Genomic DNA, 22,498 nt, shown 5'->3' with positions numbered 1-22,498 from the left:
CTTGCAGTTGTACATGCAGGCAGAACACTGTATACATAATAAATAAATCTTTTTTGGGGGGGGGGGGTTCGAGACAGGGTTTCTCTGTGTTAGCGTTGGCCATCCTGGACTCACTTTGCAGACCAGGCTGGCCTCGAACTCACAGCGATCTGCCCGCCTCTGCCTCCTGAGTGCTGGGATTAAAGGCATGCACCACCACGCTCGGCGTAATAAATAAATCTGAGAGAGAGAGAGAGAGAGAGAGAGAGAGAGAGAGAGGCGGAAGGCTGAGGAAATGGCTGTCAGTAATGTGCTTCTGTCCTCAGAACCTAGATTAAGAAAAGCCAGGCGTGATGTTGCATGTTTGCAAGGCCAGCACCAGGGAGCTGGAGACAGGCAGACAGGCTAGTCTGTTAGGTGAGCTCCAGGCCAGGAGAGATGCTGTCTGCAAAAAGGGGGAGTGGCACCTGAGAGACAACATATGACAATAGCTGGCCTTCACATGAACACATGTGAACACACATGCACACACACACACATGTGCGCACACACAAATTTTCTATGGCACAAAGTACTTCAGAAATACAGGGTCAAAGACCCAGCAAGAACCATGTTCATGTTCAAGTTCTATAAAGAGTGGGAATCTATCTGAAATGTACAATAGCACACGGAGTGTGGCTTAATGCAAACAGACCCTCAGTGGGAGCTCCAGCCAGGCCTGTCTGCCCGGAATCTCTTCACCTCTCTGTGCAGCATACTTGCTTTTGAATGTGGCCTAGGGCCCCCTGGAGTCAAGATCTACAGGACAGCATGACACCATGAATTCTCCGAGCGCTACAACTTTCTCTATGAGAGAGAGGTGACAGAGGGCAGGGCTGGAGAAAGCCAATGAGCCCTGGTTTCTGAAGCCTTCTAGTCTTTGGGTTTAAAGAAGTCAACTCGGTGAGGAGTTGTGTTTTGAGATGCTGTTTTCTGAGCCTCTATGTATTATAGTGAGTCGCAACCTTCTTCCTAATTCTGCCCACCCTTTAATATAGTTTCTCATGTCATGGTGACCCCCAGTCATAAAATTATTTTGCCACTACTTCATAACTGGGATTTTGTTACTGCTATGATTTGTAATGTATATATCCGATATGCAGGGTATCTGATAAGTGACCCCCCAAAGGGGTTGCAACCCACAGGCTGAGAACTGCTAATATAATGAGTGATTAGACAATATTCTTTAGTCAAATTGTATGAGGCAACTCAAAAAAGAAACAGTATTTATAAAGAAGATATTATCTTTGATGACACAGATACATTTATTTCTATGCAATAGGAGTGGAAATTTTTAATTACTGAATTGAATATAGTTGAGGTTCTGTATGCGTGCTTGTCTAAGTTCATAAATTCATGCTATTTTTAAAAAAGATTTATTTATTTTTATTTATTGCGTATGAGTGCTTTATCTGCAGAGGAGGGTATCAGATTACATTATAGATGGTTGTGAGCCACCATGTGGTTGCTGGGAATTGAACTCAGGACCTCTGGAAGAGCAGGCGGCGCTTTTAACCACTGAGCCATCTCTCCAGCCCAAATTCATGCTATTAATGTAACTAATTGTTGGTTCATTTATATTACTAGAATTTATTAAATTTTTGGGCCACCTTATATGACAACATTTTGTAGATATCTTAAGTTTCATTGTTGTGATAAAGCACCATGACGCAAAGGAATCCGGGAAAGTCAGAACAGGACTCGCCCAGGGCAGGAGCTGATGCAGAGGCCTTCGAGGGGCGCTGCTTACTGGCTTGCTCTCCAAGCTTTGCTCAGCCTGCTTTCTTATAGCTCCTCCCACATCAGTCATCAGTTAGGAAAAAAGATGCAGCTCAGGGTTTCCCACAGGCCAATCTGGTGGAGGCGTTTTCTCAAATTGAGTTTCCATCTTGCAAAATAACTAGCTTGTGTCAAGTAGACATAAACCTAGCCAGCACAGGGGGTTATAAAGTCTTCAGCTATAGCCTTTAGCATGGGGTATCCCAACTAAAGGTTGTTGTCTTCTAGGGTTGGGGGTTCCTCCAAGAATGGAACCCCTATCATGGGATGAGTGAGGCATCCAAGTTGTTTTACTTCTTATTAAGTAGCGCCCTTGAGTTTGAGTCCTAACAAGAAAGCCTCCTCGTTATGATTTTATTCTCATGATTTTTTTAAAGGCTATTTCAGAAAAACTCCAGCAAGTCATGTGGATATATTACAATACTCACTTACTTTTTTAAGATAGTCTCTTCTGTGTCCCAGGCTGTCTTGGAACTTTCTGTGTAACCAAGAATGACCTTGAACTTCTTATCTTACTGCCTCTACCTCCTGAGTGCTGGGGTTACAAACATGAACCACCATACTTGGTTTTACATCGTGCTCAAGATCAAGCCCGGAGCTTTGCGCGTGTTAAGCAAAGACTCTATAGCAACTGAGAGCCATCTCCAGCCCTTTCGTTATAAAGCCTTAGAAACTCCAGTAAGATGAAGTCATATATGAAATACAATTAGCTGTATCTTTCCGACGAGTTTGGATTTTATCTTACAAACTGTGGTGTTTAATTGTCAGCTTGACACAACTTGAGAGTCCTAATGAGGGATTGTTTACACTGGTTTGGCCTTTGAGCATGTTTAGGTAAGTTATCTTAAATTAATTGATGTAGGAAAACCAAGCCACTGTAGGTGGCACCATTCCCTAGGCAGCAGTTCCTGCAGTGCCTAAGAGTGAAGACAAAGAGCTGAGCACCATCAGGTGAACATGCATTCCTTTCTCTGATGTTGACTGTGGATAAAATGTGACCAGCTCTCTCAAACTCCTGCCTCTGTGACTTCCTTGCAGTGATGGACTATAGCCTGGAATTTTTAGCTAAAGTAAACACTTTGTTCTCTAATTTGCCTTTTTTTTTAATCAGGGTGTTTTCACTACAGCAACAGACTTAAGAGCAGAATAGAAGCCCTCTGGTTTAATTTAAGCTTGTTTCTAGACCTCTGCACAAAGACACAGCAACCCAGGCTGCAATGCTGGTGACCCTGCAAATTTGCAGTCTGGTTTTTCTAGTCTCTGTGAAACGAAGAGCTTATCTCCCAACGAGTAGAACTAAAGGGATCAGGGAATTCGTTCTAGGTTCAGTGGTGTCTGAAAGGCTTAAGACCCCGGCTGCGTGCCATGACTTCCCACCGTCCGACCACAGTGGTCTTCTGCAATTGCTGACAAACATAAAGACGGGCAATTTCGCTGTAAGCTAATAACCTAGGCGTAGGAAAGGCTTCGCCACTTCGCATACTGTAAGAGTGCAACAGCAGACGAAGCCTTGCACTTTTGAAACAGGTCAGTCAAGTTCTGTCTTCTCTGGGAACTTGCCTCCGCTTGCTGAGTCGGCAGGAGAGCCTCCTACGCACCACGCTCTGCCTCGCACCATCCCCTGGTGCTCGGGAGGAATTCCGTCTTGGTGCCCACTGCTGGGATGTGGTTCCCTTTCATTAAAGTCAGTTCTCTTACGTGTGCGCTGTGTAGGTGGTCTCTTGCGTACTTTAAAGCCCACTTCGACAGTGGTGTATGTGTTCGCGTGTGTGCACATGGAGGCCAGAGGTTGTTGCCTGTCTTACCCAATTGCTTTCCTTTTATTTTTATGTGTTTATGATTATGTGGGTGTCCAGTCAGCCACAGAGGTCCCAGGAGGAATGTGACTGGTGGTCCAGGGAGGTTAGGAAAGGTCCCCGGGCCCTTGGAGGCAGGGAGAGATTCCTCTCTATTGATGGGGACGTGAGGAGGGCTCTAAAGCAGCAGCAGGCTCTGGGCAGGGATGAGGGCAGAGAGAAGAGGCCCCCACTGTGGGGCCCCCACTGTGGGTCCCTACCTTTGTCCTCCTTGCGCTAAAGCAGCATCTTTCTGTCGGGCTGTCTTGAGAACTTTAGATTTCTGTAGTTTATATTATTTACAATTGCTTAATGGTCTTAATCCTGTGTTTGAGCAAATTTACTGTTTATCCCAAGTTGCTCTGACTCCAGGAAGCTCCTTGGATTTTTGCCTGGCCTGGTTCTTTTGTATGACAGAGCTGTGGTCAGCTCCCTGGGAGAGCCAAGTCTTCTTTGAGCTACAGCATAGTTCTTTGCCGTCTTTAAAATTGTTTATTAAAATTTAGTTTGCTGATTGTGTGTATATGTGCTTTTGCAAGTGTGTGTGTAAGGGCATAGATGCCACAGTACAAGAGTAGAGGACAACCGGGCGTGGTGGTGCATGCCTTTAATCCCAGCACTTGGGAGTCAGGCAGATCGCTGTGAGCTTGAGGCCAGCCTGGTCTACAAAGCAAGTCCAGGACAGCCAAGGCTAACACAGAGAGACCCTGTCTTGAAAAACCAAAAAAAAAAAAAAAAAAAAAAAAAAAAAAAAGAAAGAAGAAGAAGAAGAAGGAAAAAAAAAAGTAGAGGACAGAGGACAACCTATAGTAGTTGTTTATTTTTCTCCCATGGGAGTTCTGGGGATGAAACTTGGGGGCATTGTCTGCTATTTCACCTAGGGTGACAGAGGCTTGAGATCGCCCTGCCTACCTCAGAACAGCCTATGGGGGAACACAGAGTGAACAGCTTCAACTCTTCCCAGTCCAGCAACTCTGTGGAAAGTATCCTACTGCTCGCCCCTGAGAGGGGCCTCGGGTCCTTTACACCTTGCAGTTTTCTAGTACATTCTCAGTTTGTTCTGCTATAACAAAATACCTTAGATTGGGTGATTTACAAACAATGAAAGAATATTATAAACAACGAAAGTGGATGGCTTTCAGTCCTCAGCACTAAGACACCCAAGATGAGGATGGCAGTATACTGAGATTTCTCTCCATGGATGGCTCCTTCTCCACGCCTGGCTGAATCCGCTGCTTTTAAGAAATCTTCGCACACCCCTTTGATCCCAGCACTCGGGAGACAGAGGCAGAGGCAGAGGCAGGCAGATCTCTGTGAGTTCGAGGCCAGCCTTGGTCTACAAAGCCAGTTCCAGGACAGCCAGAACTGTTACACAGAAAGACTGTCTTGAAAAACCACAAAGATAAAAATATATCCTTGCTTTTGTTTTGTGACAGCATCTCAAGTAGACCAAGCTGGCCAGGAGTTGAGGATGACCTTGAACTCCTGATCCCCCTGCCTCTGCCTCCTCAGGGCTAGGATTAATGGCATGCCAGCATGTCTGTCTTCTGCAGGGCCCTGTGCATGCCAGGCAAGCACCCTACCATGGGAATCTGGGCTTTTTTGCTATATTCTAAAGCAAGTGTCCAATTGTTGAACCACCAGATTCCTTATCCCGTTGGAGTTAGGTGGCAGCTGACCTGACTTCTTGCTTGTCCTCTTTCAGGGAAGCCAACTGGATATCCCTGGTATGTCAGAAGTCTGAGTGGGACCTGCCGAGAGGCCAGAGTGACCTTAACTGCCTCCCCCAGCCCTGCATCAAGATGCTGAGCCTGAAACTCCCCAGGGTGTTCCACATAGACCAGGTGCCCCAGGTATACGCTGTCATTGCCTGGCTGGGTTCCAGGGCCCTGCTGGCTCAGCCTCTGCAATGGGGGTGGGGTGAGGTGGAGGAGTGGGGTCGGGGATGGAGGGCAGGCTTCAGGGTGCTTTACAGGCCCCTTCTCTTCAAAGGCTCCCCGCCAAGCTTCCTGCAGGAAATTGGCACCCCTTTCCCCACCCATGCACCAAGCTGGCAGAGTGTAGCCCTTCAGTGCAACATCTGTGCTGCATCAGGAAGCAAAGTCATTCGTGAGAGCACAGATCTGGGCTAACCAGGGGAGGTAGTAGCGGGTGTGGGGAGGGGAAAGGCTGGGTAGGACCTCCTCTCATGCTTCAAAGCAGGCCAGGGAACACTCACGTCAACATGGCTCTGCACAAGTGTTCTCTCCATTCCTTTACTCCCCACGCCTCTACTTTATGAGACGATCTAGCCTCAGCCTCACAATCCTCCTGCCTCAGCCTCCCACGTGCACGGATTCTAGGCTTCACCACCATTTCTAGCTCTAGCCTCCACTCTTGCAGGAGGGCCAAGGCAGGCCTGGGGTTGGGCAAAGGAGGAGGGCTTGCTTGGTGGCTCCTCTTGTCTCCTTCCCGTGGTGCCATCCTAACGCACAGGGTGCTCACCGGCAGCCCGCTTCCATAAGCCCTAACCTTTCGGTTGTATGCTGTGCCAAATCGTTGTGCCTTCACCTTGCCTTGTAGAGAAAGCACAAGCCTGTGGGCCTGTCTCTGGGCCTTCCTGCAGGACTGAATTAGAGTTGATGCTGTTTCATGGTGGGACATTTCATATGGAGATGAGAGCCCCTTTCCGCTCTGCTGATTGCCACACACTGATGGCTTGCGGTCACTAACCAGGCTCACTATCATCAGCAGGACAGTGAAGAGAGATACCCGACCGACTCTAATCTGGAGGTCTAGAATGGCTAGGTGAGGCCAGGGAGATGACCGTGGGCAGTTCAGAGATGAGGTGGGGCAGGATGAGGGAATCAGGAAGCTCTAAAGGAAGCCACCATCTGCAGCCCTTTTAGCAGAGCCCTGCCTCTGGTCTCTCATGGCCACCCACTCCCCTCCCTGCTGACACATTAGTGGGTGTGACTAGCAGGGACACCGGGTGAGTCTTGGACATATTCATTCGTGACATTTTTATTGACTTTTCCCTGTGTCACAAGGTGTTTCTCTGCAGGATTCAGAGGAGTCACGTTGGCAATTCTGTCCTTACTGGGCTCCTCTGAAGTCCGTGGGGACCTCAAACACCCATGAGTACTTTATAAAGCAGCCTAGAGGAGAGCTGGGTCACTTCTGTCAAGGGGGAGGAAGGGATCAGGAAAGAGACACAATTAAGATGAGTTTCAGGAGTTGGGGAGTAACTGGTGGTAAGGTGCTTGCTGTGCAAGCCTGAGGACCTGAGTTCAAATCCCAGAACCCAAGGAAAAAAGCTGGTCAGTGACTGTAAACCCAGCCATGGGGAGAAAGAGGCAGTAGGGATCGCTGGGGCTCATTGACCAGTCACCCTAGTCTTGTTTGCAAGCCCCAGGCCAATGAGAGACTGGTCGCAAAATAAGATGGATGGCACCTGAGGAAGAGCCATATTGGAGCATGCCCTCTGGCTTCTACACTCATGTGCACATTATGCATGCATACACCCACACATGAACACATACACACACTAAATATAATTTTTTAAAAAAAGTAAATGCCTCACAGAAAAGCTAGCATTGAGCTGGGCATGGTGGCACATGCCTTTAATCCCAGCACTGGGGGGGGTGAGGGGGGGTGGGGGGGGGAGGGGGGGGAGGGGGGGTGGGTGGGGGAGGTCGCACTCAGAGGCAGGTGGATCGCTGTGAGTTTGAGGCCAGCCTGGTCTACTGTGGGAGTCTAGGACAGCCAAAGTTACACAGAGAAACCTTGTCTCAAAAAACAAAAACAAAAAAAAAGTAAAGTTAGCTTTGAGCCTCACATAGCTTCCCAACGAAGAAGAAGATGATTTTTGCAGAAGCTTTCTTCCTCTGTCTCAGGCCCCATCTGGTGTTGCAATCCAGGTTCACTGGCTTTATTATTATTTGAGTTATCTCTTTTTTCCCCCTTGGCCTTTCCATCCTTCCTGTCAGTACATTGTAGCTGTGCCTTGGGTAAACAGCTCAGAGTTGGAGTTTCAGCTTGGTGGCACATGTCTTTTCCCTGTTCCCTTCCATCTGTTAATGTTTCTAGTGTTACTGTAGATGGGTTTGCATTTGTTACAACTGTCTTGTGTAAATGTGTCTGCTTCCTGTGCTTCCGCGTTCCTCTCCAGTTGTTTGGGATAAACTGTCACACTCTTGGTCTCTCTATGCCCTTCTCACATTTCCGCTCCCCTCTCTACTTACAGTCATGTTCTGTGCCTCCTGGCTTTGAGCTCACAACTTTTTTTTTTCCCAAGACAGGCTTTCCCTGTGTAGCCTTGGCTGTCCTAGAACTCACTCTGTAGACCAGGCTGGCCTCGAACTCAGAGATCTGCCTGCTTCTGGAGTGCTAGGACTGAAAGTGTGTGCTACCACTGCCTGGCTAGCTTCAGCTGTTTTACCATAAAAAGCTAGCTGTTCTAGGCACAAGGGGGTAGACAAGCAGAGGTTAAAAGTTACCCATGATGGGCCGGGAATATAACTCAGTTGATAGAGTACTTACTTAGCTCTGGGTTCACGTCCCAGTACCACAGGTCTGTAGTATCACCACTCAAGACGTGGAGGTAGGAGGAACAGAAATTCATGCTCATCTTTGCCTACACAGTGAATTTGAGCAAAGCCTGGGCTACAAGAGACCTGGTGTTTGTTTGGTTGGTTTGGTTTGGTTTGGTTTGTGTTGGGCTGGGTTTTTGAGACAGAGTTTCTCTGTGTAGCCTTGGTTGATCTGGACTCTGCTGACTCTTTCTGCCTTTGCTGACTCCTTCCGCCTGAAGTCAGCCACTTTGAACAGTTCAGCAAATGCTTCAGTCATCACCAAGCATACCACGTTAAACCATGGCTTGTCCTTTGGGAGAAATAGGCAGGCCTCTGTTTTGCTTTTTCCTGTTTCTGTTTCTAAACGTTACGTTAGGCGGGGTTTGCAGTTGTACACCACCACAGCTAGCTGTGATTCCATCCCCCTTTTTAAAAAAAAAAATTTTTTTTTTTTTAAGATTTTCTTTTGTGGGTGCTTGGCCACATGCAGTACCCATAGAGGCCCACAGAGGGCATCAAATCTCCTGGAACTGGAATTACTGTGACCATGTTGCTAACTGAACCCAGGTCAAGCTGGAAGAACAAACTGTGGCCTTAACTGCTGAGCCATCTCTCCAACCCCTGTGCCCCTGTGACTCCATTTCTGACCACCCTGCCCCCTTGCTGCTGCCTCTCTCTCCTCTCTCTCTCTCTCCCCCCCCTCTCTCCTCTCCCCCCTCCCCTTCCCCCCCCTCCTCCCCTCTCTCTTTCCTCTCTTTCTCAGTGCTCCGTTCCTGAGTGTGCATGCTTGAGTTAAGGTGGAAATCTTAAATTAACTTTGAGTTAAGGTGGAAGTCTTGAGTTAACGTTGAGTTACGGTGGAGATCCTTGAGGAGAAGGCTTTGTGCTTGCCTCTCAGAACTGCAAAGCTGGAGCGTTTCTATCCACTTGAGACATCTTGGTTCTCAGACACAGTGCAGATTTTGACCAAAAATCCATATACAGACTATCAGAGGGTTCTGAATTCTGAATTCTTGGGAGGTTTTGTTGTTTGTTTTGAGACAGGGTCATGTCCCTACTTAGCCTTGGCCATCCTGGAACTCACTCACTCTATATACCAAACTGGCCTCACACTCAGAGGTCCACCTCCCCAGTGCTGAGATTAAAGGTGTGCACCGCCACGAACTGGATGAATTTTTTTTTTCTGCATACCCAGCTGAGATTTTTCTTTAATCTTCCTTGGTTTCCAGTAATTCCTCTTATTACACTCTAGCAACTGAACTACATCCTCAGCCCAAAAAAAAAAAAAAAAAAAAAAAAAAAAAAAAAAAAAAAACCATCTATTTTTTAAATCCTTTGAAAAGGGAAATAGTTCAACCTAATTTGGAAAGGAGATTGAGACGAGCTCTTGCTATGTAGCCCAGCTCCTAAACTATATCCCTAATATCAATAGGGAACTCAAACTCATAATTAATATAATTTCCCACCACAGATCAAAGTAGAGATCTTTGGTTTCGTTGATTTCTTCTAGTTATTGTATGTCTTATCTAAATGAAATACACACGTCCTTTTCTTAGCCTTCTCACCGGGTGAAATCAAAGTAGTTTTAGGTCAGACTGGCTATGTGTCTTAGGGAGTTAGCTCATCCTGGGGGTCATTCAGAGAGTGAGCTGCATGCCTCTGAACGGTTTCACAGAAAGCTTTCAGGGGATGGAGACGCTGCTAGGTGGGTAAGAGCGTCAGCCGCTCTTGCAGAGGATGCAAGTTTGGTTCCCAGTCTACGGTATCTTGTAACTGTCTGTGACTCCAGTTCCAAGGGAACCAACAGCCTCTTCAGGCCTCCACAGGCCCCGCGTGTACATGGTGCATGGACATTACATGCAAGCAAAACACCCACATGTATAAAATAAAAATAAATAAATATGGAAGAAAATAAGAATAAAAAGCTACCAACCCCAGCAAGGGACTCAGAATGTGTGCACCCTGCTGGCCCTGGAGAATACTCTGGGAGTTTTATCAGATTCTGACTTTTATTATTAGCTTCCTGCTACTTCCTTATTTTCACAAAGTTGTTGGCTTTAGTCAAAGAGGCTCAGGGTCTAGCCAAGCACACACAAGACCCCAGGCTTCATCCGTACCTCTGAAGAGACAACACAAACCAGCTATCATAGCCTTCTGTCCTATGGACTCCAAGTGTGGTGTGGATCAGTGGGCCAGAAATCCAGTTAAAGATGCTAAGAGAACCGTTCCTTGCCCTTCTAGAAGTGCCCCAACTCCTTGGCTCCTGACCCCGTCTCTCCATCTTAAAAGCCAGCGACCTTGCAGAACTCTGACCCGTTTTCTGCCTGTAAACCTCTCACTAGACGTTCCTGGTGTCTGACTTTCCCCCGTGTTGACCTTTCATGCCCCTGTGTGTTTTGTTTTGTTTTGTTGGTTCCTCTGTGTAGCTCAGAGCTTCCCCCCAAGAGGTCCTGAGTTCAGTTCCCAGCAACCACATGGTGGCTCACAACCATTTATGATGAGATCTGGTGCCCTCTTCTGACGTGCAGACAGAGAACATTGTATACTTAATAAATCTTCTTTTCGGGTTTGGTTTTTTGAAAGAGGGTCTCTCTGTGTAGCCCTGGCTGCCCTGAACTCACTTTGTAGACCAGGCTGGCCTCGAACTCACAGAGATCTACCTGCTTCTGCCTCCCAAGTGCTAGGATTAAAGGTGTGCACCACCACTGCCTGGCAATAAATCTTAAAAAGAAAAAAAAAAAAAGAATTCCTCTGTGTAGCCCTGACTGTCCTGAAACTTGCTCTGTAGACCAGGCTGGCCTAGAACTCAGAGATCCACCTGCCTCTGCTTCCTGAGTGCTGGGATTAAAGGTGTGTGCCACAACTACCCAGGTTTAGGTGACCCTGGATAACTTAAAAGGAGGAAGGATTAAGCTCAAGGTTTCAGAAGTTTCAGTCTTTCACAGCAGGGAGGGTGTGGCACAGCCGCTCACACCACAACAGCCAGGAAGCAGAGAGAAGGGACACAGGAAAGGACCAAGACAAGATAGAACTCCCACAATACACCTCCACGGATTGATTTCCCCTAACCAACCACTTCCTGCTTTTCAGGACCTCTCTTTTATTTATTTATTTATTTAAGATTTCTTTATTTATTAGGTATACAATATCCTGCCTGCAGGCCAGAAGAGGACACCAGATCTCATTATAGATGATTGTGAGCCACCATGTGGTTGCTGGGAATTGAACTCATGACCTTTGGAAGAGCAGTCGGTGCTCTTAACCTCTGAGCCATCTCTCCAGCCCTCAGCACCTCTCATGATGCTCAGAGCACACATCCATCAGGGCATCCATCCACTGTCTAGGTCAGAGCCCTCAGGGACCATCAGGGGCAGCCAGGACCCCAGAACTTGATCCCGTGGAGGATATTTTAGACTCAAACCGTAACACTGTATCTTTGTATCCACCTTGTCCCTCTTACATAAAGGCAGCATCCACTTCTTTGATAAACTGGACTCTGGACAGGGAGCCCACAGCACAGAGAGAAGGCATCAGCATCAGCCAGGAAGTTTGTTAGAAATGCAAGCCAGTGCAGTGAGCCCAGCAGTGACCTGCCAAAGAGCAGGCTTACTAGGAATGATGCTGACCAACCTCGGAAGATGCTCTGAGGACTAAATCCCACTGGCTATTTCCTCTCAGCTCTGGGTACCGGAAGACCAAGATCATGATGTGGGCAGAGCTGTTCCTCTGGGGCCTCCCTCTTGTTGCCGCGTCATGAGGCCCAAACTTTGTACATGCATACCTGGAAACTGTGTCAGTCCAAACTTCCTCATCCGAGAGTCGCCAGCCAGATTCATAACAGCCCACTGTAATGGCCTCCTTTTAAGTGTTACCCTCACAGGAGACCCTGTTGTCAGGCCTTGGGGTGTCACGCGGGTAAAACCTTTGCCTAGAATGTATGAAGCCCTAGATTTGATCTCCAACAGAAAATGGTGGTACGCACCTGTATTCTCAGCACTTAGGCAGTGGAGGCAGGAGGATCAGAAGTTTGAGGTCATCCTCGGGTACATGGGGAGGTCTAGGCCATCTTCAAATACGGTATGGTAGGGTAGTATTTCAACATATAAATTTGAGGGCAGACATAATTCTGTCCTTAATGACACTTTTTCCTCCTCGAGACACAGTTACTCTGTGTAGCCTTGGCTGTCCTGGACTCACTTTGTAGACCAGGCTATCCTCGAACTCACAGTGATATGCCTGCCTCTGCCTCCCTGGGTGCTGGGATTAGAGGTGTGGGCCACCACGCCTGCCTCCTTTACTCACTTAAAGAAACTGGGGCTTAGGGTAGGACAGGACAGTCCCACATGCCAGGCAAGGGATGAGCGTGGCACCTCTCAGCAGTGTCCTGCCTAGCCCTGTGGGAGAGGGTGCATCTTTTAAAAAAAAGATTTATTTATTATGTATAGTGTTCTACCTGCCTGCATGTACACCTTCACACCAGAAGAGGGCGCCAAGTGCTTGGGAGCCACCATGTGGTTTCTGGGAATTGAACTCAGGACCTTTGGAAGAGCAGCTGTGCTCGTAACCTCTGAGCCATCTCTCCAGCACTAAAGGACTCTTCTTTACAAGGTGGTTTTGGGCAGGAAGTGAAGAACACATGCTGGAAGGCATCTGCCTTTCCTTCCCCCTTCTCTTTTCTCACCATCGAAATCTACTGTTACTTACCACAGGCCAGATGCTCATTTATTTGCCCTCGGGTGGTTTGCAGTCTAATTAGCTAGAAAAACCAAAGGCTGGACTTTCAGGCTTCAGCTGGCCAGTGCACTGGGGTCTCAGTGCCAGGGGCCTTTGTAGTGCTGAGCCTACGGCCAGCCGAAGAAGAGCCGACTGGCCGATTAGCTCTTCCCGGTGCCGGGAGGATTTCACTCCTAACAGGCTGCACGCGACTTGGTTTCATTTCACTCCCAATTGCCCAGTCTGCTGCCGTAGACGCGGAAGTGGAACCCTACAAATCAATTCTGCTGTGCAAATATGCAGGTGCCGGCTAACTCCGAGGGAGCCGGGTCGCCGGAAATGAAGCCAGGCTTCGGAGTAGCCAGGCGATGCTTGTAATTTGCCGCTGGGGATCAAACTGAGCTTGGAATACAAAATTGTTTTCAAACGTCCTCTTTGCTGTGTTGATGTATGTAGCCTGTGTTCTGGGAAGATTGGCTCTATTCCGAGTGCTTTGCTGAGGCTGGGGTGTTAAGAGGGAGGGAACTTGCCTCTTCCCGCTCAGAGCTGCTAGCCGGAACACACCTGAGTGATAGCAATTTGGTCCAGTAAACAGAGGTTCAAGCTGGGGAGGTCAGGGATGGATCTGGAGAGGGGAGGATGGATCGGTTGTGATGTTTCAAACGAAAAGTCATTCTGTCCTGGGTCACAAAAGACTGCTGTCTTTTCGTATCTCCCACCCACCTGGCCTGGCCTCTCAGGAGCTACCTGAAATCCTGCCTTTACCACGTGAGTAGTGTTGGGCTTGTCAAAATGGCAGGACACGTGGTGGCAGGCTCTTTTAATCAGTACCTAGCCTGGCTTTGGTGGCAAAGACCTCTTCTCTTCCCCTCAGATCTGGGGCCAGATTGTAATAAGAATTCTGGAATTTTGGTTTCTTTGAGGCAGAGGCAGGCGGGTCGCTGTGAGTTCGAGGCCAGCCTGGTCTACAAAGTGAGTCCAGTACAGCTAAGGCTACACAGAGAAACCCTGTCTCAAAAAACCAAAAACCAGCCAAACAAAAAATCCCCGTAGAAATGTTGTAAGAATATGTTTTTGTTTTACTCCTAGGTGTGGTGGGGCTATGGGGCCGCTTCAGAGTGTCCGTAGCAGTTGGCTATGGTTTGCCTCATGCTCTAGCAGAGGTGTGGTTTTGCCAGCTGCATATAGTTTCTGTAATTGCATGACATTTGGAATTCTGGGATCTTTTCAGAGGGTATATAAATGTAGAACCCCACCCCGCCACCCCTCCCCCACGATGCGGGGTTGGTGGTTGATCGGGGTGTTGATTGCAGTTTGTTAGCAGTCATGCCCAAAGAAGGAAGAAATGAGATTCAGGGATCTCTCTCTCTCCCCCCCCCCACCTCAATCCTTTTTTTCTCTAGTGATAGGAGGTAGAACGGGGTGTGGCAGGGGAGATAAAGGATGGAGAAAAAGAGGAATGCACAAAGTAGCAAAGTCCAGATCCTCTTCCTCCTCTTCTTCCTCTTCCTCCTTTTAAATCAACCTCAGATAAGGTTGATCACCCTGACCTGTTTTCAGCAATGTAGCCCAGGCTGGCCTTGAACTCACAACGATCCACCTGCCTCTGCCTCCTGAGTGCTGGGATTAAAGCTTCGAGTCCTCATGCTGTGACCTCCTGGGTGCTGGCATTAGAGGGTCACACACTCTACCTGGTTTATGCCATACCCAGGCGCAGACCCAGTGCTTGCTAAACGAGTGCTCACCTGACTGAGCCACATCCCCAGCCCTGGGGCCAGGCTTTTAAAGGTGATTGACTATTCCTGCCCTTCCCTTCCGCCTTTTGACTGTGTGTACCTGTGCTGGCCACAATGCTAGACCCACAAAGAGGAGCACAGCTGTTGGTTGCTTGCTCACTCACCCAGGCAGTTTGTGAGTGACCTTTCTGGTCAGCCAGATCTGCCAGCAGATCCGTTTCATCGACTTCCACTCTCCCAGGAAAGGCCCATCACTCTTGGCTTGTTTTCAGCAAGAATCATATCAGGTTGGTTTAGCCAGGCTGGCCTTGATCTCTTAGGGATTTCCCGACTACTAGACAGACCTCAGGCTGCTCTTGGGTTCTAGACTCCCCTTTGCCTATGCCACAGTGGTCCTAAATAAAGCCTCCCTGCTGGATGTTACCTCATACTTTAAAGCAAGGATCTGCTTAGCTAATTCACACGAAGGGGCAAATGATTGATTATAAATGCTCCTTTCCAGAGTCATTGCATGTTAGTAAGCAGCCAATACATTAGTTCATTTGAAAACTTTAAAAAGGTGTATTTCCTTTATGTGTATTAGCATTTTGCTAGCTTGTATGCCTGTGTACCACATGCATGCAGTACCCAAAAAGCCCAGAAGAGGGTGCTAGATCCCCTAGAACTAGAGTTAACAGTTGTGAGCTGGCTTGTCAGTACTGGAAACTGAGCAGTGGTCTTCTGCAAGAGCAAGAAGTGCTCTTAATTCTGAGCCATCTTCCCAGTCCCTACACCCACTACACACACTGCCTTTTGTTTATTTTTTAATTGGAAAGAAAAAAAGCAAACACTTGAAAAGTAGTCTGATGGATCAATGAGAAGCCTCTGGGAGCCACATTTTCTGAGAGGACCTTCTGAATGCTCCCAGACTAAAGACAGCCTATTTCACGTGCATCAAAGGCAGAAGGCCCATTTGCTCCCTTGTCCATAGCCCTAGTGGAAAATATAGGTAAAAACTCCTAGGCCCATTGTAGAAAGAAGTCTGTCCACTGCAAGCCAGGTACATCAGCAGAACGCTGAATCCAAAACTGAAAGGAGGGCTGGGATGTGCCTCAGTGGCAGAATGCTTGCCTAGTATGCTAGAAGTCCTGGGTTTTTATCTCCAGAACCCCATAAACTGGGTGTGGCGGTACATGCCATAATCCCAACACTCTGGAGGCAGGAGGAATAGAGAAGTTCAAGGCCATCCTGGGCTACTCCCGATCCTTTCTCAAAAAGGTGGATTTTTAAGATCAATTTTTAAAATTTTATTTATTTACTATGTATACAGTGTTCTGACTACATGTAAGCCTACACAACAGAAGAGGGCACTAGATCTCTTTGTAGATGGTTGTGAACCACGACGTGGTGGCTGGGAATTGAACTTAGGACCTCTGAAAGAGCAGACGGTGCTCTTAACCTCTGAGCCATCTCTCCGGCCACTGATTTTTTTTTTTTTTTATCTAAGCAAATCACTTTCATTAGCCAGGGCCCAAACCTAACTGAAATTCTATTTCTCTCTCTCTCTTTTTTTAAAGATTATATTCAGTGATTTTTTATATATGAGTTTACAACATCTTTTATTTATTCTTTGGCAATTTGACAGATCTTGATCCTTCCTATCTGCCTCCATCTTCCCTTTCTCATTTGCCCCCAGTCAAACTATGTGCCTGGTGCTCAAGGGAGCCAAAAGACAGTGTCAAATCTCTGGGAAGCGGAGTTGCAAGTGGTTATGAGTCATCATGTTGGTATTAGAAACTGAACCCAGGTCTTGCGTAAGAACAGCAAGTGCTCTTAACTGATACACGATCTCTTCAGCCCCCAAATTGTATTTTTTTTTTTTTTTATGAAACCATTAATCTACTTCTGTCCCTACTCCCACTGCCTAACCAATTTGCCCAGAACTGAACTAACAGTTTCCTAAAATTTGTTGCTAACATCAGAAAGCCACCTATATCCACTGCTCTGGTTGGTTTTAACTGTCAACCTGACACAGCCTAGAGTCGTCAGAGAGGTGAGCCCCAATTGAGGAACCTGCCTAGATTGCATTGTCCTCATGTAGGAGGAGCCTGCCCACTGTGGGCGGCACCATTCCCTGGGCAGGTGGTCCTGGGCTGTGTTAGAACGCTAGCTGAGCCTGAGCCTGTGGGCAAGCAGGTTAGCAAGCAGCCTTCTCGCGGTTCCTACTGTATTTACTGCCTGTGGAATGAGTTTCTTGATTGGCGGTAATGTGTGGAATGGCAAGCAGGCTTGCCTTGAGCTCCAATTTTGACTTCCTTTGGCGATGGACTGAGATCTGGGATTATAAAGAGCAAACCTTTCCGTTTCCAAGTTCCTTTTGCTCAGAGTATTTTTTTTTTTTATCACAGCAGCAGAACGGAAAATGTCCTGTTTCTTCCTTTTTTTGAGATGAAGTCTTGCTATGTATGCCAGGTTGGCCTTGGACTTGTAGAGATCTTACTGCCTCAGCCTCCCATGTGCTAAGATTTCAGGCAAGTGCCACCAGGCCTGGCCTTTTCTTTTCTTTTCTTTGTTTCTTTGTTTTTTTCCTTTTTTCCTTTTTTTTTTTTTTTTTTTTTTTTTTTTTTTTTTTTGAGACAGGGTTTCTCTGTGTAGCCTTGGCTGTCCTGGACTCACTTTGTAGACCAGGCTGGCCTCGAACTCACAGCGATCCGCCTGCCTCTGCCTCCCGAGTGCTGGGATTAAAGGCTTGCACCACCACGCCCGGCTCAAGCATGCCTTTTTGCTTACTCTCTTTTATAGTTCTGTGGGAACACTTGGCCTGAATAGCGAGAGGTGGGAGCTGCTGTGCTTTGTACGATGCTTCGTTTTTATTTTCAGTGCTGTGGATGGAACCCAAGGCTTCAGCATGCTGAGCCAGTGGGACTCCTGAAGGCTTCTGCTCCTCCAAGAAAGCAAAGTGGAAGCTTTAGAAAGTGTTATGACTCTATCATGCAGAGCCCCTGTAATAATTCGTCTCTGACAGTCCATTCCTGTATAATTTGTGTGTGTGTGTGTGTGTCTGTCTGTCTGTCTGTCTGTCTGTCTGTCTGTGTCCATTCATGCATGCATGTGTGGAGGTCAGAGGACAACTTACAGGAGTCAGTTTTCTCCTTCCACCATGTGAGCTTGGGAATCGAACTCAGGTCGTCAGGCTTGGCAGTTGGCACCTTTACCCACAAAAGCCATCTCACTAGCTATAATTTACCTTCAAAGGTCACGACAGTCTTTGAACCACTGAAATCAACGAATGGCTCTAGCGAGGCATGATGGCTTTACACTGTAGCCTCAGCATTTGGGAGGCCGAAGCGGGAGAACTGCCAAGGGTTTGAGGCCAGCCTGCGCTACAGAGTGAGCCTCTGTCACGACACAAAGTCAAGTGGCTCCTAACCAGAATTAGATGTTGCTTCCGGGAGACTTGTCCAATATTTGTGGAGACATTTTGGCTTGTCACAACATGCCGTGGAAAAAGGGGTTTTGGTTAGAGTGAGCACTTACAGCAAGCAGCAGGTAGACAGTGCAGATACGCTATAGGCCAGCCTTCCACAGCACAGAGCCATCTGGCCCAGATGCCAGGAGTGTAAAGAAACCTTGAGCTAAGGAACACAAGTAGGAGGATGTGTTTCTTGTTATCCAAATGCTCGATACATGGAACTCTTTCCTTTTCTGTGTTTTCCCCGGTCTCTGCCCCACAGTGAATGAGTACATTTCTGTAGCTCTCACAGTCATGGCAGGAATACATTAGACTTTTCTTCATTCTGAGATGGAGGCCCACTTGCCCTGGTGTGTTGTCAGTTACTGTGTGTATGGGTGCCTGTGTGTGCACCTGCTTGTAGGCCAGGGGTTGACGTTGGACATCTTCTTCATTGCTTCACCATGACCTTATCTACTTCTTTGCTTTTTTTTTTTTTTTTTTTTTTTTTTTTTTTTTTTTGAGATACGGTCTCACTATGTATCCTTGGCTGGCTTGCAATTTGCTACCTAAGCCTGGCCTTGAACTCACAGAGATGTGCCTGATTCTGCCTCCTGAGTACCGGGCGCCACCACACCCAGCTGCTGCCACTCTATTCTTTGTGGTAGGGTCTCTTACTAAACTCAGGACTCACCAATTGGGTGGAATGGCTGGCCAGCAAACCTCAGGGTTCCCTCTGTCTCCACCTCTCCAGCCCTGGGGTCACTTTACACATTTTAAATGGATATAATATGATACTCCAAATAAGTCAAGAGCCCCGGTCTTACCTGACCAGTCTAGGTTTCTTACTAGAGGTGTTTTGGGAAGAGAAAGCAGTGCTTACCAAGCAGCCTCGCCAGGGACCATGGCTCTATGATCCTGCTGTGGCCAGCCTCCTCTTCCACAGTCCAGTCTTTAGCGTCATAGGCCTCATCATCAAAAGGCCTTTATGAAGCGTCTTGTGAAGACATCATCCCCCTGGGAGGATCTTCTGCAGAGATCGCCCTGCCAGCCTCTGACATCCAGGGCAAGCTGGCTCAGGCAGACAGCATACATGCGAGCCAACCACAAAGGCATCTAAAGACCAGGCCATAGGCCTCAGGCAGAGTGCAAACACGGACTCTTAGACAACATTCATGCCAAGGGTAAGAACGGCCAGGAATGCAAAAGCCAGACTGCAACTCCCAAAGCCAGCGTGGCCCTTTGGATCCTAACTGGCTTGGGACTGCTTGCAGGACAGGGGATCTTAAAAGCTCCTGGGAAGAGAGGGGACAAAGGCAAGAAGGTCAAGGAACCTATTCAATCACTCAGGGAACTTGATGCTAGCCAGAGCTAGCCCTCCCTTTGTCTCACCTCCTTGCCCCTTCCTTGTCTCCCCTCCACAGGTGTTCCATGAGCAGGGCATCCTCTTTGGCTACCGACACCCACAGAGTTCCGCCACTGCCTGCATCCTCAGCCTCTTCCAAATGACCAATGAGACCCTCAACATCTGGACGCACTTGCTACCCTTCTGGTACCTCCCGCCCCCCACCCCCACCCTGGGGGGGGCAGCCCATCTCATTCTGGATCCCCAGGGACTAGCCTTCTTAAAAACACAGCTGGTGTCAGGGAGGTGTTTGAGCTAGAGCCTGGAGGTCCCCCTGTGGGTACAGATGCTTGTGTGACAGAGGGGGAAGGAGATGGCGCTGTCACGGACTAAGCATCAGGCTGTGGATTGCTGTGGGATTCTTGCGTTTCTATTGCCTGGGTAGCATTTATCTTCCTCTCCTTCAGTCTTGCAGGCTTTGCTGGTCTTCAAGAAATCTTTATTAAAATGTCACTAACTTGAGCAAGTCACTTCATCTCTCTGAGCCTGGCGTTTTCTGCCTGTTAGAGCAAGTGTGATTCTCTGTCCATTTCTTGAGGCTGCTGTGGGGACTGAGAGAAGACCCTGACAAAGACAAAGATAGAGGAGCCTGAGACGTAGCTCAGTTTGTTGAGTGTGTGCAAGAAGTCCTGGGTTCACTCCCTAAGCGCTGCATAAACCAGGCACGGAAGCCCCAATGTTATAACCTAGCACTCTGGAGGTAGAGGCTGGAGGGCCAGAAGTTCAAGGTCATCCTCAACTACACAGTGAATTTGAGGCTAGCCTGGGCTACATGAGGTCCTTTCTGTAAACAACAACAACAAAGGCATAGGCATGGTTGTGGGTGCTTGTAATTGTCCGAGGATTATGGTAACCATTGGTTACCTTTCATGGAGCTAGCTAGGAGCCAAGGTGGCGGAAGTAAGGGTGATGGAATGGGGATTCCAGGAAGGCCAGGAGGCTCCTTCCTGAGAAAGGTGGAGTGAAGACCAGCTTTGCACACCTTGTGCCTTTGCTTGGTTACATCCCACATCATGGTGCAGCTCCCTGCTGGGCATCTGTGGGGACTGGTTCTAGGGTCCCCTAAAAGTCACCAGAGCCTGTAAGTTCTCTCTGTATCAGGTGGCACAGTGTTTCCATATGCCTCCGCCCACCTTCCCATGCTCTTTCATCATCCCTAGGTTCCTTAAAACCCAGGAGGCAAAGTAAATGTTATGTCAAAAGGTTGTTACACTCTTCACACAACAAGGACAAGAAAATGTCTGTGTATGTTCAGTGCAGATGCAGCCACCCCCACCCTCACCCTCACCCTCACCCTCACCCTCACCCTCACCCTCACCCCCACCCTCACCCTTACCTCCACCCCCACTCTCACCCCCACCCCCACCCCCACTGGGATATTTTGGTCAAATCTGACAAACTAGAACCTAGAAATCTGGAGAGTTGGGTATTTGTCAGGCCTGGGAGAATCTCAGAGGTCAGCAGGTCACTCACTCTTCTACTTAGGCCGCTGTGGGCTGGCATAGATGCAGTTGGAGAGGGGAAGGCGTCCTTGGTGCAGGACACAGAAGGTGGTCCAGGCCAGGCCTGAACAAAACTTTTGAGTCAGGTTGAGCAGACGGGATGGGTGGAGAGTCCTTGAGTGTGGCAAGTGGACATGAGCCCCAAGGTAGGCCCAGCCAGCCCAACTAGATGTCAGAAGACAGAGTGGGGGTCCAGCAACTGACGAGGGGGGGAGGAAACAGTCTTGGGGTGATCTGTAGAGAATCTTGACTGCCCTGGGGCCTGCAGTCTGGGCAGTGGCTCAAGAAGGCCATTATCCATGTTAATTTTATTTTTGCTTACATAGAAATTTGAGGCTGGCAAGATGGGCCAATGTGTAAAGAGAATGGGCGAGCGAACCTGGCAGCCCAAATTTGGTCTCCAAACCTACATAAAGGTAGAACAAGAAAAACTGACTCCATAAAGTTGCTCTCTGGCTTCTACATACATGACATAGTATGCATGTGTACAGACAGACAGACAGACACACACACACACACACTCACACACCACCACCACGCAACACCACATTCCATATACATAATAATACGTACGAAATAATTAAAGACTTTACACTGAGTGTGGTGGTACATATCTGTAATCCTAGAACTTGAAAAGTTGAGGCAGAAAGATCATGGCTCTGCGGCCCAGGGTCCCAGGGCCCTGTTTCACAGCAATATCAACAGCAACCCGCACGTGCAGACAAACTGAAGCCTGCAGAAGGGAATTGAGCCCCTGGTTTTCCTCCCTGGAGCTGCTGCGCCACCTGTGTGCCCTCCAGAGCTTTTCTAGAAAGCCCTGACTGTGGCAATAGCGCCCCAGCCCCATCATTCCTCCTCTGATCTTCCCATTGTTCGTCTCCCTCAGAGATCACATTATCTGTGTCTGAGACGCTAAGGATTCTGAACAGGTGTTTCCGGCTGGAGGATGGGCCATAGTTGGCCTACGATCTCTTGTTGGCTTGGTTTAGTTTTGTGGGTCTCATGTAGCCCAGGCTGGCCTTGAACTCTGTATAGTTAAGGGTGATCCTCCTTCCTTCACCTTCCCAAGTACATGTGCCGTTATGTCTGTCTATGTTGTGGCTGTTTTGAATTTTATGCCACGACGTAATGCCTACCATTGCTTGCGTATCTTGATGTCCATACACGGCTAAGCTATCTGCGCTGCTTCCAGCTCCCAGCACCAAGCCAGGCTCTCAGATGCCCTGCTTCAAAAGCAGCACCGCGGAGAGCCTAGAAAAGTCTGCACCCAGGACGCCCAAGCAAACAGGATGAGGAATAATCTGTTGTTGACAAAAGGAAAATTTGGGAGGAAGACCAAACGACTTAAGCGCCTCCTATGCTAGACAATAGGAAAAGACCACACTTTGTAGCAGACAGGCTTTGGGACCTTCCTTCAGTGATCGGGTGAAGAGATTTTCAGGGTCCCCTTCCTTGACAGACACTGTGGGAGCGGGGAACCTTGCCTTTCAGTAGTGGTTTGTGGAAGGGGAGGCCTTGCGTAGGGAA

The 22,498-nt window shown here is 48.2% G+C and overlaps 1 protein-coding gene across 8 annotated transcripts in view; it reads left to right on the top strand.

Moving 5' to 3' along the window:
- PAQR5 (progestin and adipoQ receptor family member 5) overlaps positions 1-22,498 on the top strand; it is a 78,691-nt gene that overhangs the window by 37,266 nt on the left and 18,927 nt on the right. For 3 of the 8 annotated variants that reach the window (XM_084781169.1, XM_084781174.1, XM_084781170.1), the window contains 2 exons: positions 5,338-5,485; positions 19,489-19,616. In XM_084781169.1, coding sequence (XP_084637295.1) covers positions 5,435-5,485; positions 19,489-19,616 — 179 coding nt within the window. In that variant the 5' untranslated portion in view covers positions 5,338-5,434. Of the gene's footprint in view, positions 1-5,337; positions 5,486-19,107; positions 19,249-19,488; positions 19,617-22,498 lie in introns of those variants that run through there. The other 5 variants (XM_084781176.1, XM_084781172.1, XM_084781171.1 and 2 more) reach the window with 4 other exon arrangements.

Source organism: Acomys minous (genome assembly GCF_964271855.1).
Source record: "Acomys minous genome assembly, chromosome: 5".
Taxonomy (NCBI): domain Eukaryota; kingdom Metazoa; phylum Chordata; class Mammalia; order Rodentia; family Muridae; genus Acomys; species Acomys minous.
This window is presented reverse-complemented; position numbering and strand designations above follow the sequence as displayed.